Source organism: Atractosteus spatula, chromosome 5 (genome assembly GCF_055471065.1).
Source record: "Atractosteus spatula isolate fAtrSpa1 chromosome 5, fAtrSpa1.hap1, whole genome shotgun sequence".
Classification (NCBI taxonomy): domain Eukaryota; kingdom Metazoa; phylum Chordata; class Actinopteri; order Semionotiformes; family Lepisosteidae; genus Atractosteus; species Atractosteus spatula.
The window spans coordinates 51557049-51573551 of NC_142710.1; the positions used below are offsets into that span (position 1 = coordinate 51557049).

The 16503-nt window shown below is 36.8% G+C and overlaps 1 protein-coding gene across 1 annotated transcript in view; it reads left to right on the forward strand.

Annotated features, from left to right (window-relative positions):
* The window catches only part of srgap3 (SLIT-ROBO Rho GTPase activating protein 3), a 102614-nt gene that overhangs the window by 30657 nt on the left and 55454 nt on the right, over positions 1 to 16503 (forward strand). The window contains exons 2-3 of the mRNA XM_088917175.1: positions 5155 to 5350; positions 15091 to 15253. Of these exons, the coding sequence (XP_088773301.1) occupies positions 5155 to 5350; positions 15091 to 15253 (359 nt within the window). The remainder of the gene's footprint in view (positions 1 to 5154; positions 5351 to 15090; positions 15254 to 16503) is intronic.

Genomic DNA, 16503 nt, shown 5'->3' on the forward strand with positions numbered 1-16503 from the left:
ATAATGGTGAGGACCATTGAAGAATTGTAGGTTGAATAGGTGGTATTGAAGAGGCATTGGGAGTTGATCAGAAATGATGCAGTGCCTAGAAATCTGATTCCACCACAGGGGTTTTGGGGAGGTGAATGAACAGTGCATTATAGTGAAGAAAATGAGCATTCGAGTGACCAGCATCATCAGAAGATGAACAGAAAGGCAAGAAATTGTAAATTGGAGCAGACAGAGCACTTCTGCAAACCGTTGAAAAATACTGATTTCCTATCAGACAGATTTTATACATATATCAATACTGAAACAGTTACATGAGCCCTAAGCCTATTATGTGCCAAGCAAATAGTATTTGAAAGGACAATTTCATCTCTTTGAGAAGACGATTCACTCTCTCGTTTAGCATCCTGTTTTGTAGATATTGATTGGACAAATGCATCATAAGCATGTCGAGTCATTGGTTTCTTTTGTGCAAGGCAGAAGAAAAATGTAACTAACTATAGCAATTACTGTCTTTTGGGTACTTTGTTGACAGCTTTTTCTACAGAACCTTATTTTCAGGCTATTCAGAGAATACAGCTGCTTGAAGAAGACAATTAAGCTAATGCACACTGAATGTGGTCTCTTTCAGCGCTTGGAGTATGGAACTCGTAGAGCATGCTAAAGATGTGAAACTTGCTTTCCTCACAGCCACAGGATTACACATGCTCTACGAAAAATAAACCACCCAGCACTGGAAGCAGGGTGGTACGCAAGCCAGAACCATTTTCTTTAATAATGTATTATTCGTCAATACAGAAAGGCCATTCAGCATCGAACAAGTGCATTCTTTTGTGCGAGTGAACTTTTGCCGATGGCTACTTTATACAAAGGGTTGTCTATGCTCATAATGGGTAAAAGCCAGAAACTCCACAAGCTTTTCAGAATGCCTTCCAAATAAGTTGGTAACTGCAGTTACTTTAAAAAGTTATAGTATGACTAATTATTAAGAGAATGTGGCATCTGCATTCCAAAAAAAGATGCCAGTCTCCGGGAAAACAAGCAATTCCAGTGGAAATATATTTGATTAAATTCTGTTTTGTCTATGATGGGAAATGGACTCCTAGAAATCAGATGTACTATATTCAAATTCTGTGAAAAGCATTAACAGAGAATTTTTTTTCTGTAAATTGAACACCTGCATCCAAATCAATATCATGACAAAATACAGAAGCACATACTGTACTGTCAGGAAGAAATGAGGTCGGCACTGTCATGAGATGCCCACTCCGGATGAGCTCATGCTGTATTTAGGAGGGACATATGATTGCTTTTGTCAGCAGTTGGATAGTAGGGTGGTAAATATAAGGCTTAAAGTGTTGCAAATGCCCACTGTGCAGTTGGGTAGGAAGTGGTGCCTTAGTGCTTTCCATCCTGGCCTTTTGCCTTTTGCTGGCACTGTTGAACTGAAAGAGTGTCATATTTGCAGAGCTATCCAAGCTGGCAGAACCCCAGGCAAAGTTGGGCGGCAGAAACTTAATTGTAGAAATTGGCTTCACCAGCCTAAGGGATCCGACCACATTTCCACCATCAATATTGTCTCAAACAAATATCATATGCCAAGAGCTACATCATCACTAAATTGGTAATAAAAGGATAAAGTGGGAAGTGTGGGAGTAAACAACAGTTGTCAGAGAGAAGGTGCTTTTTTTTAAGAATTAAAAAAATATATAAACAAGGCTTACCCAAAATTGCAGGTTGTACAAAACATCTAATTAGGTGAACTGTTGTAATTTGGGCATTTAAATTGCAGCTGTTTTCTCTTCCCCGCTGAGACTTCCTATTGCTTAGCCTTTAAGTACGCACAAGGCATTGAGCAAATACACTAAATACACTACTTAAAATGATGATTTCCATTACAGAGTAGAGCACCGGATTGATAAACCAATCTTATTCATGCATGTAATTGTAACATGTAATTGTAATTGTAATGGCAAGTCTATCAAGACAAATAGAGGAAGAAATTAATTGTTCTAGAAGTTGTCCCTGTGTTGTGTTCTTATGTGTTTTACTATAGTATTTTACAATAGCAAAACGGATAATTGTGAGACAGGGAATAAATTGTTCCTGTTAGGAGGGGGTTGTAAAGCAAAATGTCCAGGCACTTTCCTCACAAAATAAATATTGATTCGCTAGGCTTAAAGGAGCTAAATCTTTTCTATTGCATACTGGATCGAACAACGTCGAGGTTTCATAAAGGCAAACTGACATTTGCTGATTTTTCTGGTTCCTCAGAGGACAAAACCAATCACCAAGGTTTTAAAACCTTCAAGTAAACCACAGAGGAATTGAATTCAAGGAATCATAATTACTTCTGAATTGTTTACTTTAATTGTGTAACATTTCTGGAATCTTCCCCTGAGAAAAATGTCATTAAACCAGCTCTCTGGCAAAATACTGAGATAAACCTCCTCTTTTTTGCAACCTTACCATATGTGCCCTAAAAGAAACTGCATGGAATGAAAATCAATAACACAATAAAAATTCTTAATACAGAACATAGTTTAGCTCAGTCATTCAAGCCTTCATGAGAAATGATGCGTCTTGGTTCAGATATCATCACAAGGAGAGTTGGTATTTGGCATGGTCCATCATTGCACATGAACATCCTGAACGTATTGCCATGTCTCATAAATACACTAATGGTGCTTGTGACATCTGAAACTTGCTGTGATGTTCCAGCTTAAAGGATTGCATGGTACTGGATTATCATCATTAGATAATCTTGGCATCACTTTGAATGGGCTAGAAACTCTCTTGTTACAGAGTTACAGGTGCATAGTACATCTGCCTAAATCCTGCACTTTGTAACCACAATGCAAGGAATTCATTGCCATACTTACTGAGGCACTGTTCTTCTGAAAAATGCGTATGCTTTCGGTACATATAGTATGTGAATCACCAGATGATCTATATGGAAATGTGCATTATTTGTTAGGCATGTTTTCTTTTTGTATGCATACAGTATGTTTGGCTGACCAGTTAGCTCTCCAGCTGGCCTTTTCTGTTTTGTCAAAATACATAATTTCTAAGAAAGCTCTCAATTAAAAATACCATGACATCTCACCAGTGCAGGGCACAGTGGAATGTTTGTGGATGTTGTTAGGATCAGGTAAGATGTGCTGGCTGTCTTATGTTTTAAGACCACAGATACAGGGTATGAAATGGTGGCTAGGTCATAAGAAAGGGCTGGGACATTGTGGTTACCCACAGAATGCTGCATTTTGCTAGAGCAATAATGTGACATGTCATGGAAAAAAAAGAAAAGGCTTTAATTTCCAAAGAAATTGGTTGAGTTGTTAAACCATAATTGGCAGTTTCTTTCAGAAAGTCTCCATGCTAAGGAGCCACTTTTATCCCTGTTCCGTGCTATATTTGTTAAAAAAGCATATCCTTGACATTTTATTTTATATTTGCCACGTTAGTGCTTTTCAATTAGCATGTGAAATTTGGTGAAGTTCCCAAGCAAGACGAGCTGTGGCTATGCATATCCCTTCCCTATATTAGGTATATAAAAATGAAACTCTTTGTGCTTCATTCTGATCAGTGTTTTTGACATACTGTATACTGCATGTGTTTAAGGAACCTTACTAGAAGTTTGAGAAATGAGACCTGTAAAGACAGACTTTTTAGTCTGACCCTTAAACAAGACAGGAGAGGCTTGCAGTTTGCAATATATCACTGGTGGATTAATTTTTTGTTTTACTTTCAGTTTTGATTTTCAAACTGTTCTAACTAGCAGGTTTATAGCTTATTTGGCAAGGTACTGATAATCATTAGGCATAAATTGCATATACGTCCAAAATCTGTACGCTGTTAAATTTGACATAGCAGAGCATCACATGAAACTGTTCACACACTTCTGTTTAGAGCTAGAACAGCACTCAAGCTTTTTTATGATACAGATAATGTCTAATATCCAAAGATTAATTTAATTGCATTTTTCTTTTAAGTGTACATGTAGATGTGCATTACACTTAAAACAACTCTCATCTGTACTGCAGTTGCTTTTCTCTTTTTTTATGATAATGACTGATTTCATTTTGAGGGCCCTATGCAATTTAATAAAAGCAAAATTTATGTTCTGTTCCTTTAAAGGGGACAGGTTTTGTACAGACATGCTGCAAGCAGCAAATTATGGTACCTATTCATTGACATTTGAGCTTATGATTATATGTCTAGTATTTCAGTAAGCTGTCTGTGTACATGCCCTGGAACTGTACTTCAGCATGGCAAGTTGTGAAGGAAACTTAGTAATGCCCAGTTTGCAAGCCTTCTCTTTTGCTGTTCTTTAAAAAGAGTCAAATTTGAAGTTATTATTTCTTAGAAACAGAAGCTCAGGAATGAAGGAAATGCGTTATAAGCCTTTTGGAGCAGGTATGTGTTTTGTCTAAGCTCTGTTCAGCTCACTACACAAGTGAGAAAGTATTCTACATAAACGTCATATATAAAATTATGTAAATTTAATAAGAATTATGTCAGCTATATGACTGGCAATTTTATTTGTGTTGGTTTTCTGTCTATTCAATATTAAATTTAGCTGTAGGTGCTGTAACTTTGAAATGCCTTTGTTGTGTTTTGATTAAAATGAAGGAAATATAATAGTTTTGATTTGTTATATAAGGACTCTTCTTGGCTCACAAATGCTTATTGGATTATGTAAAGCGTTTGTTTAACTTGTTCTTTTTCTCAGAAGATTTGCTGGCAATTATTATAGCAAACATTGGAAGCAGTATTGCAGTGCATGCCTATCACTCACAGTTGTTTTCAGGGCACAGAGAGGCAGTGCCACAGTGAGCTTCCTTTTTCCATGACAAACTTATAGTTTAACACTGTATTTCATCTTACTTTAAACCTACAATACATGATGTGTCAAAATCAAATAATTAAAATATATGGGTGGAGATATAGGTCACACTGCGCCTAATAATGTGAAATGTTTGTAAAATACGTAGGTAAATTTGTAGCATCTCAGATGAAACCTTGCAAATGTGGGAAAATTGTGCTACTTTTTTAGTAACCGGTCCTGAAACTTTATTTAATTTGAAAAATAAAGTAAAGCTACAGTATACAAGTAGATGAAAGTGAATTTAATCAATCCATTGTTTTTGTCTCTTTGCAAAACAGAGATTCGTAACCAATTACTGGAACAATTCAAATGCCTGGAACAACAGTCAGAGGCTCGTATACAGTTGCTACAGGACCTACAGGAGTTCTTCCGAAGAAAATCTGAGATTGAACTAGAGTATTCCAAGAGCCTGGAGAAACTCGCTGAACGATTCTCCTCCAAAATCCGCAGCTCCAGAGAACATCACCAGTTCAAGTAAGTCAAATTAAAGAGACTGGATCATGAGCCACACTGCCTGGCTCAAATAGGTAAACCATATCTTAAAATGTGTACTCAGGATAATTCCAGAATTTTTCAGTTCTGCTCCTTCTCTTGTTTGTCTGTTTGCACAGTCAGATTCTAATGCTTTTGAAAGCTATTTTTGTTCTTTTCTCTTAATATTGTTAATCTTTTGATATGTGACTATGTTAATTAATATAAAGGTATTAGATTTTAGAAACAGAAAGGCCCATTCACTCCAATGTTTCAGAAAAAGTGAAAGAAAAATCTGTAAATTGCAATATACTGTACTGTAGTACTTCTTACAATCTTGTTTAGACTGAAGACTCAGACCATGCAAAAGATTATCCTTTGAGGCAGGGCAGTACAATAATGAGACCCACATAATAAATTAGTTTAACTTGAATCACATAGATGACTAATTCACTGTTCTGCGATTATGCCAGAAATATTTTTTTTTCACAGTATACTGTATCTCATGTGCTTTAGTAAATGAGCTTAGTGCCATGCTAAAGTATTCAGCAGTTTACAGAGTCTGTTGTGCCAAAAACAGATTTTAACCTTAGTATTTTAAATGAAAACAGGTTTTATTTTCCAGTGAACAAAGACCAAAAGTCTAGCATAAATTTAGAAACTATGTTGCATCTCCAAGTGTATTGCACAAAAACAAACAATTTAAATGGCTTTTGGTTGTCCAGAGTGTTAAAGCTGTTCTTAAAGCAGTGGGGATTTACATGTATAATTGAGCACAGCTGTTTGAATACATGCAGTCTATGTTAGGATCCTGCAGCCAAGCATACTGTAGGAAGCTGCAGAAGACATAGCTGTGTGCCAAATCTCTTTCAGAAAATTGCCACTGAGTTCCCCAGTCCAACTCTGCTGCATTGAAAAAAATAACAGTACTCCTGAGAAGTACATTATCAGAAACAAATAGTTGTTTATGGCACAGAGATGCACAGGACTTTGACTAATGCTGTTGGTAAATTCTTCATTTTTGATTCCATGACAAAACGTAAGATGGAAGTTTGAACTGTTGCGAGCAGTGTTTGTGCTGTGTTTGTTCTGCTATGTTCACAACAGAAGGAAATGAATAAACCTACGTCTGAGAAAGTATAAGAGAATTCCAGATAGGATCATGTATTAGTATGATAATGGTAGAATACTGAAAGGTGTCGATTGAGTGCTGGTGGTTGGAAAGGATTGACAGTGAAACTTACTATATATTCTTCTTTCTAAAGCCTAGACTTTCTAGAATTGTTGTCTTCTAAACATTAAAAATGAACTGTACTAAAAAGGTAATACAAAATATGTTTCAGATTTTCTAATGTGCGCTTAAGATGACCTGTATTTATCAATAACTGCTGTATTATCTATGTGATATGTGAATATTGTAGCGCATTCGCCCCGGACAGCGGCCGAAGAGCACCCGGCTGGGCTACGCGGTGAGGGGCAGGACAGGAGTGGAAGTGGTCAGGTCAGGGTTTAGGAAGGCCGCTGACCAGTGCAGCTGTTCCACAGTGAAACGGGGGTACAGTCTGGGGAGATCGCCTGTTTTCCGTGTAAATAGTTTCCTGGTTCCGCACCCCTGGGTGTTACCTTCTTTCTTTTCTCTCGCTCACTCGCTCTCTCTGTCGGGCTGTCTTGTGTGTTCCTCTTGGCTAGGCACGGGTGAGCTCGCTGGCAGGTGGTGACGGAGAAAGAAATAAAGCGCCGTTTTTAACTCCACAAGTCTGAGTCTCTGTGTTCGTCCTCACCGAACCCGTATTCATACATTGGTGTCAGCAGTGGGATGGGATAGCCCTTTGCCGTGGACGGCGAATTAAGCGGGGGAGAGTGTAACGCATACGGCCACCGTTGCAGATTGTTCGAGCCGGCTTACCAGCGCGGTGACGTCACCGCCCTTCCCTGTGAATAGCAGGGACTGCAGCTATCGGGCTGACGGGAGATTTCCCTTTAGCGCAAGTGTCTGGGTCCCTGTTGAGTGACGCCGGAGGCCCGGGTTCGAGTCCCTGACAGTGGGGGGCCGACCTGAGGTGGCAGCGGTGAGGGCGCAGACCCATGTGAACCCCGGAGCATTACAATATTATATATGTTACAATATATGTTTATCATATTCTTTATATTTGTTGTAATTCTCAAATTTGTTGTTCGAAGTTGTAATATCAAACAAAAAATATTTTATGTGTTAGTGTTTGTAAAAAAGTATTTTTTGATTGTCTGATTGTTGTTTTTATTATTTGCTTAGCAGACACCCTTATCCTTAATAACTTTCAAAATGTACAAGTACAGTGCAGAGAGGCCTCAGTGCCCCTCTAGTTAGGATTCTTTGTTGTCTGCATTAAATAGAAGTTGGTGCCTGAGTAATAAGCTGGTTGTACAGATTCGAGAGGATTTTAGCAGCCTTGTAGAATTAGGCATTTAGCATGAATTTTAAAAAGACCATGGGTATTTCTCGCACTGTACATACTGTTCTTTACTTCTGTTTCTCAGTTGTGCATGCGAATGCATGTCGATAATAATACAGTATATAGTATTTAATAATATAGCATGTAAAAATATATTTTAATAATAATATTTTATTTATTTTACTTCCATTGCTGCTATATCCTCCCAGTTTATTTGAACACACTACAGGCAATAATCTGTGATTTTGTTTATGCATCTCATTCATTAGCTGGACTAACCAGAACCAACTAATCCGTAAATATTCAATGCAATCCTGGTTTTATAGAGGGGCTTTTCGCATTAAACATCATGTGAATTCTACCACTTTTAATGTTAAAAATGCCTAGCATACACTTTGAGTCAGTTTCCTTTCTTTGGCTCAAATCAGCTTAATTGATGATTTAGACGTGGTTTGAAGTTGAACAGATAAAGCCTCTAAAGAATTGGCACTTTTGAAGTATTTTCAACATGACACAGAGTAATCTCTGTTTTTTAGGTTCTGTTATTTTTGGTTAAGATGTGATAAACCTAACAGAAGTGAAAGAACATCTCATCTTACCATGGTCTGGTGCAATACCCAGTTCTGCTTTTCTTAGAAAACACAATTAGTTTTCTTTTTTGAATTCACCTACAGCTGTTTACTCTTAAATGTGCTACAAAAAACACTTCCTAAGGTGTCAGTTACCAGTGTGTCAAGTACTGAAATGACTGTTAGTTTTACATGTAAATGACATTCAGTGTCTTGTTTATATCTCTTCCTTAAACTGTATTCTACTTATTGTTTAGTAAATGTGCTACAAAAAACACTTCCTAAGGTGTCAGTTACCAGTGTGTCAAGTACTGAAATGACTGTTAGTTTTACATGTAAATGACATTCTGTGTCTTGTTTATATCTCTTCCTTAAACTGTATTCTACTTATTGTTTAGTAACATGTTAGAAATTAGGTAGTACCTTGATATGGAAAATGGATACAAATGAAAAGGTGCCAGTCAAATGAGTCATTAGAGATATTAAGCACTTAACAAATTCCAGAGCAGTTTTAATATTCCACTGCTGATTATATTATAAAAGGCAAAATGCTGTTCCTATGTTTCATAGACATAGTACAGTTCATAAATAAAGGAAATTGCACTGAAAGAGAAACAAGTCATTCTGTAAATATAGATGGAGTGGTGGCACTGTGGCTAAGGATCTGCTCCGGTGGCTGGGAGGTTGTCGGTTCAAATCCCACGGCTGGCAGAGGAATCCTACTCCGTTGGGCCCCTGACCAATGCCCTTAACCCCAACTGCTCCAGGGGCGCCATATAAATGGCTGACCCTGTGTCTGACCCCTAGCTTCTCTCCCTGTCTGTGTGTCTCATGTAGAGCAAGCTGGGGTATGTGAAAAGACAAATTCCTAAAGCAAGAAATTGTATATGGCTAATGAAGTAATACTGTATCTCTCTTATTTATTAATTGAATTCATGAAGTGAATAGAGGCTAGTGGCTAGCCTGATGTAGGAAAACAGAACCTATTAAATAATTCCAGGCAGCGTTTTACCTCAGGTGTGAAATAGGAACAGGATTGAGCTATCATTTCTCTCAATAAAACAAAAACATTAATTGTTCATTTGTTACTTGTGCTTGAACTTCATTTTGAGAATACCAAGACCTCCTTCTCTTGGTGGAAGCCTTTTTTATGTTCTTAAGTTCAGAACATAAGCATTCTTAAATGTGCAAAACTACAAAAAATGAGTGCCTACTGTCCTTTTCTTAGTTATTTGTGTTTTCTACTTTCTGGGTTGTCTAGAAAAAAAATATTTTTTAATGTCCCTTTCTCCTGTGCTGTAATGGAGTTTCCTGATAATTTAAATCTTAGTTTTCTCAACATGCCCTGTCCTAATTTGTGAAGCCCCTCCTCAAACTCCACTTCACTGTTGATCTTTTATACTGTATGTGTATGAAGACTATTGAAAAGAGATGATTGTCTGGAGTTTCACAGCCTCTTTTAAAAAGACATTCCTGGCTACGTATACAGATCTTGTCCGTTTAACCTGTTGTTCTGGGTGGTGAAGTGTAACAAAGGAATGAGCAAGTTAAGATACAGTGCATTTCAACAGTTTTTGTATTTACAGGGTATTGAGTACTTTCTTTTGCCTCTTTAAATAAAAGTTCAAACTTTTAGTTGAACAAAAGAGTTGTTGTACTTGGTGACATTCGTTTGGACTTTTGTTTGCCAAAAAAAACATGTTAAAAATAAAATTGTAACTGTTCTGTAACCAGACTGAATCATTTAGGTTAATGCGTTATGTGTCACTGCTCAGGAGCGACCATGTATTGAATGCAACCCCTCATGCTTTCATTTTTGTTTTCACTGAATCAGCTACGTGTTTCTGGCATTTATGTGCAGCAGAAGTGCATTGCTGTTGAGCTTCTGTTTGAAAGCACAGTCATGTGAAGGAGTTAGCCACAGGAAATGCGTGCTAGTTTTGATACTATAATGTGTGAAACCCGTGTGCGGTGTAATGTTCTCTAGGTTTGAGAAAGCACTTTTGTTAACACTAATACCCTGTTTTTCTTTCTATGTCTCTCAGTCTCTCTTTGAGAAATTTGATGGGTATGAAACAGAGTCACAGTGCTTTATTATGCTTTAAATGGTTTCATCCTCATACAGTATAAAACTAACCCCTTGTAGGAATGGGAGATGCAGTTCACCATAGCCACCTGACACAATATTGTTCACTAATTATAAATGCATGTTCATGCATAAGAAAATATAGTCACTAATGGCTCCCAGTAGAAAGCATTAGTTATTTATGGTTTTCCACAACTAGCTACTAGAAATAGCTGAGTGATAGCAACCTTCATATTCCTGCTATATACACTGATTAATCAATTATCTTAGTATGTTGTAACTGAGGTGAAATTTATGAATTGCTTTACAGCCTGCCTTTTGCTTCATGCAATAACATGCCTAAAAATATTTCTCTGTGGAGAATGCTTATACATGAGACGTATCCGACACTGGTCACTAAGCCTTGAGCCAGACATCCAGTTTTCCACTAGATGATTGTTGTTTTTGAATTTGCTCTCCAGAGGAATGTGCCTCAGCCTCTTTCCACAACTCCTGACTTTTTTCCAGGTTATTGACAGCAGTGGGTTTAATGTGTGCCATCCATGTTATTTACTAATTTTAATTATTTATATCCTTTTCCTTGACATCAGTAGCATGGGTAGTGCTACTTAGTGTTCTGAGCCAGATAACACATGGCATGCAAGCTAAGTTTTGTACCTTGTGCCTGAGCTGGATGTTTGTCAAGGCCAAAATAGGCAGTGCCATCGCTGCACTGGCCTGAACATCCACAGCCAGCAGCCTGGTCCTTCAATTTAGCGCAGCTTCCACGCATGTTTAAGTGACTGATAGTATGGAGCTTTGCAGCTGGATATCATCAAATTTTGGCAGGAGCCCTCTATAAAAAAGAACAAGCTAAAAGTGCCCTAGATGCACAGATTACAGGCAGCATATTTAAGGAGCATATTTTAGCTGTGAAGTTGGCAACGTGCGAGTGTGTTTCTCCCTGGGTTTGATTATTAATGCCATCCTCTTTGCTCGTGGGTTCAAAGAAATTCGGGAGACTTTGGCTGTCAGGATGAATCAAAGAGCGCCTTAGGTTTCTTGGGATTTGCACTCATTTTCTCACACATTTGGTAAATGCATGCTTCTTGAGGAAGCCGAATAGATTAATATTACATTTGTTGCAATCAAATACATGTACATATGAAATACAGTACATTACGAAAGCTCAAAATATCTTGAATGGCAACTTCTTTCTGGGGTTTAGTGCATCCCAGGAAGTGTGTAACTTTTCTTTCTTGATTGCTCTATATGTACACAGCACTTCTGTTCTGAGACATTTTTATTTGGTTATTTGACTTCCAACTAACAGCAAGATTGGTATTAAAGTTGGTATTATGTGTCCACAGAAAGTGAAAATCATATGATTGCAGCTTGGGGAAATTAAGTAATTGCAAAATGGTTATTGTACAGTTTTTAGCAAACAGTTCAGGGATATTCAGAAAGGTAGATTTATATTATGAGATTTTTTTACACTGTGCAATATCCTGTCGTTTCAGAGGAGTCATTGTTCTCTAATGCCATTTTCCTCTGAGGTTAGAAACTCACGGAAGCACACAGTAAATAACACAAGCAAGCATCTCATTTGAGTACGGGCTTTTTACTACACTGTATACTGTATTGTGAAAGAATGATGGCTTCTAAACCTTGAATGCATCCATGGAGATATAGGAGTAGCTAACCTTATGTGCTAGATATCTTGTTAATAAGTATACTAGTCTTATTTTACTGGTCCTTTTATAAATTCACATAAAATGGTAAAAGTTTTCAGTTTACCATTTTCATTTAGCTTTAAAATAAAAAAGCTAAACCAGTAAAACCATATAGATTAGTATTGTACTAATTACTTTAATATATATATATAGATTGCACAGAGCAGATGTGATTATTATTTTTATGATTATTATCACAGGCAGCTTCCACATTGTTTGTAATTAAAAAAAGAAAATAGGTCTATTAAGATATTGCTTGATACAGGCTAGCATTAGGGTATAAAGAAGTATACAGATCTAAAAATGTAAAATACAAGTGCATGAATCTACCTGTAGTTGATGGGAGATTAGTGCAGATTCACAGATTGATGTTTGATTTTGGGTAGTCCTAATATTTATACCTTGTTAGTCAAATCTTATTTATCACTTTGTATCGTAGTTGCTTAAAATACCTTTGTAACAGCAAGAAACCCATTTTATGTGCAAATCAATATTGAATTTCAAAATAATAAAGTAAGTAAGTTGATGGCTTTGTTTTTATCAGAGTAAGCTAAACAAGATGAATGTAGGTGATACCTTGATAAGTGTGGAATGCAAAAAATATTATTTTATTAAGGTAGATGCTTAATTACATGGGAATGTAAGCATTCCTGAGCCGTAAGAGGTCTGTTTGCTTTCTTTGTGTTCTTTGGAACATACATTAGTGTTAAAGGTACAATACTTTATATAATGGCAAATAAAATCCATTATTATGCTGCTCGTTCGACATTTTAAAGCCATTATCTAACCAGAAGAGATGGGATGGAAAGGTTAAAATCAAATTGTGGACGTTTTAATGAAAGAAAAATCCCGAAGAACTTTAAAATTTAAAATGTGCTCTTCCTTAAAAAAGATTTAGTTAACATTTTTTACATATTTTTTCAGAGTAATAGCTCTCTAGGGTTCATTTAAAATTTACTAAGCTCATCTATACCAGTGGAAGGATTGCTAATTGAAACTGGCTTGATGCCGCTGCCAAGGTTTCATCTATGCATCTTTGAGTCTTGACTAAATGAGAGAAGAGATAAGACAGTGTTTTAGTAAATTCAGAATTTTGATCTTGCACAGGATCTTGCACTTTTCTTACTCACCTGGAATGTACAAAGATAATTAAGGGAAAATTTCTCTTCATAGTGAAGTTGTTTTTCAGTAATGTATTTTAGGAGGACACTAATATTTGCTTCCATTCATCAACATGGGTCTTTTGAATTTACATTTATTAAAACTGGTTGTAAGATAGTGGTATATTTATTTTCATGTCAATATCGGCTCTACAACATAATCTAATTCCATGAAACAGTAACTAATTTGTAGCTTTTGAATCTGTTGTTTTGTCAATCACTTGCTAAACTTAATCTTAAATTTAATGTTAACTTAATTTTTTAATAGAATCTTAATTAGTATCAGGGCTTTTAAGGCCCTTTTTAATTTATAGGTTTAGGTGTGGTTTCTCTTGAAAACATTAGTAAAATACTACACCGTTTCCCTTTTTCAAGCAATCTAAAGAAATAGAGTCAGTTCAAGAGTTTATCTCTCTTCACTGGATGTTTATGGCTTTTACAGACCACAGATATGCCTCTGTTGCACAAAATATCTGAATAGCTGCTTTTATAAAACGGAAATAGCCTAGAACCCGATAAACAGAAGATGAAAAAATGCTTTTGTTCAAGCCTTGAATTTTATTGATACTTTCTGTTTTTGGCTTTGCATTTTTATGTAGAGATAGGTAAATTAATTGCAGACAAGGGTAAATGAGCTTAACTGTCTGGGTCTGCTAGATATTAAATTGATTTTAAATGTTTAACATTTCTTAAAACAGCAGAAGGAATTATTTTATTCTGTTCTTCCTTTTTTTGAAATAATTGCATTCACTAACATTTTTTTTTCCTTTAAAAGTCATTTAATTTGAAAACTGCATAGTTTTTTTCATAGGAAAGTATTGATTTATATTTGTTTTATTTTCCAGGCAACCTTTTCTAGGGAGATTTATCACATTTACAAACTTTGACATTAAACTTGTAAATACAGATGCAAAGAACCAAATGGATATTATTCCATGCAAGAGCAAGTACAATAATGCTAGTATAGACTAGTATATGTGATGTACTGTAGTACATAGTGCTAAACAAAGACCAAATCCATACATTAAGTTGCAGGTATCTTGACAATTACAAGCAGGCACATGTAGTGCAGATACAAGGTAATAATGTAGATCCCCCATTGGTATGTGTTCCACATTTCCAGAGAATTAGTGCAACAAGTGTGTAACATTACCAAATTGAGAATTAAATTGAGTACAGCGTAACGTAAGAGCTGCTGAAGGATGCAGATGAGAGCCAAGAGATCACAGGTGCCAGTTTAACAGATGCATCTTGAGGAGGCACCAGAAGGCGACTGGGGACTGAGCAGTCCTGAATGCTGTAGGTGGTTCACTCCCCCACTGAGCAGTAAGGCTGAGGCAGTAGAAGAATGGATGGGGGTGCAGATAAGATAAACATATATTTTGGCATGACATTCAGGTGGCAAAGACAAAGTTTGAATGTGAGGAGCAATTAGACAGTACAATCCCTGACCCTTCCAAATCTGGAAAACAGTTGTCTATCTAGCCTAAATCTGAAACCTTAATGAATAATCACATACCACTGACTGCACAATGTCTTTAAACCTGACCTTGTTTTGTAAAGCAGAGCTTGAGTCAAAATTGTGCTTATGCGCAGTGTACTCCACCTGGATGGATTGTAGGCATATAGAGCTGTTATCTTGTCCACACCTGGCATGTTCTTGTTGTTAAAAAGCACTATTCAGAAATATATCTCGGATTTTTTTAACATAATAGGACGTGTATATGCACTCTGTATTTGTCTTGTTTGAAGTTTTGATTGCTGTGAACTTTGCTCTGTTGCAGGAAGGACCAGCACCTCTTGTCCCCAGTGAACTGCTGGTACTTGGTCCTCAATCAGACAAGGCGAGAGAGCCGGGATCATGCCACTCTCAATGACATCTATATGAACAATGTGATCGTTCGGCTGTCTCAGATCAGCGAGGATGTAATCAGGTTGTTCAAAAAGGTCAGTTCGATTATTAGTATATTTTCATGTGTTCTTTTCCTATGTACCACATAAAGTAAATATAGACAGATGAACTTGTTTTTTGGAGATGTCATGGACTTAGTAAAGAAGAAAAGACGAGTACTATGTGTTAATTTGAAATATTTTGGCTCTTCACACCTAGAGCAGAACAATGAAAACGACTATGTCACTATTAATCTCCCTGGGAAGTTTTGTGTTCCAATACAGTGATATTCATTCGGCTTCCCCACTGTGCAGCCAGGAAGAAAGCAAAGCAAGTGCATTGCAGAGATGTCTGAGGTCTTACCAAAACATTCTTCTGTATTTGAAGTTACAGCAGTTATGTTTTCTGCAGGGGACTTCTGACATTTTCTCTCTTCCCACTTACCGTGTGTTATAGTACAAGAGCGCGTACCCTCTCTTCCAGTAGTAGAAAAGGAATGTGCTCACAGTGCTTACAGCAGTAATATACAAATCAGACATGAAGCCTTGGTTTAGCAAAATGCTGACTCAAAGCAACACTCCTACAATTTTGAGGTCATTCGGACTCCTGAATGCCTTTTGGATACATCTTGTTGCTTAGCTGCCTAATGCTGATAGCTGATTTCTTAGTGCTTGGAGCATTAAATACAAAAAAGCCTAATGAGCGGTTTGCTCTATATGCACATCACTCCACACATGCTTGCTTATTTACTTTGTGTAAAGAAGTGTAGCCACTAGCTAGTTTAACTTCTTATTTGTGATCTGTCTTGAATTACTGTATCTGAGCTATCTGGGATGTCTGTTACAATAATCTGCAATAGATCATCTGGAATTATTAGCTGTCTTTATGCTCTTACTAGTAAGTTATGTGAGTGTTTAATTTTGCATGCAGTATTTTTTTTAATTAGCCGCAGGTTCTCTGTACTATTCCAATCACTCCTGTTCAGGAGAAAAAAACCTAGTTTCTGAATTTGTGAATTATAAAGGAGATAGTGTTCACACACAGATAGTGCGGCTAAGTGGACCTGTTGTCTTTTTTGAGGCCTTTAAGGTTTTTTTTTTAATAGTTGCATCTGGACCCTAGGTTCCCTCATAATCTTCTCTGTTCCACACTTAAAAAGGTTCAGTTTCTGTTGGCACAGATTTTGTCTTTTCTTCCCAAGAGCGTATAAATTTTGCAACATAACTAAAGTACTTTGGTGGAATAAACAGCAAGACAAAATGAATATGACTTCTAAATCTCTGGTTAAATATTTTTGATAAATACA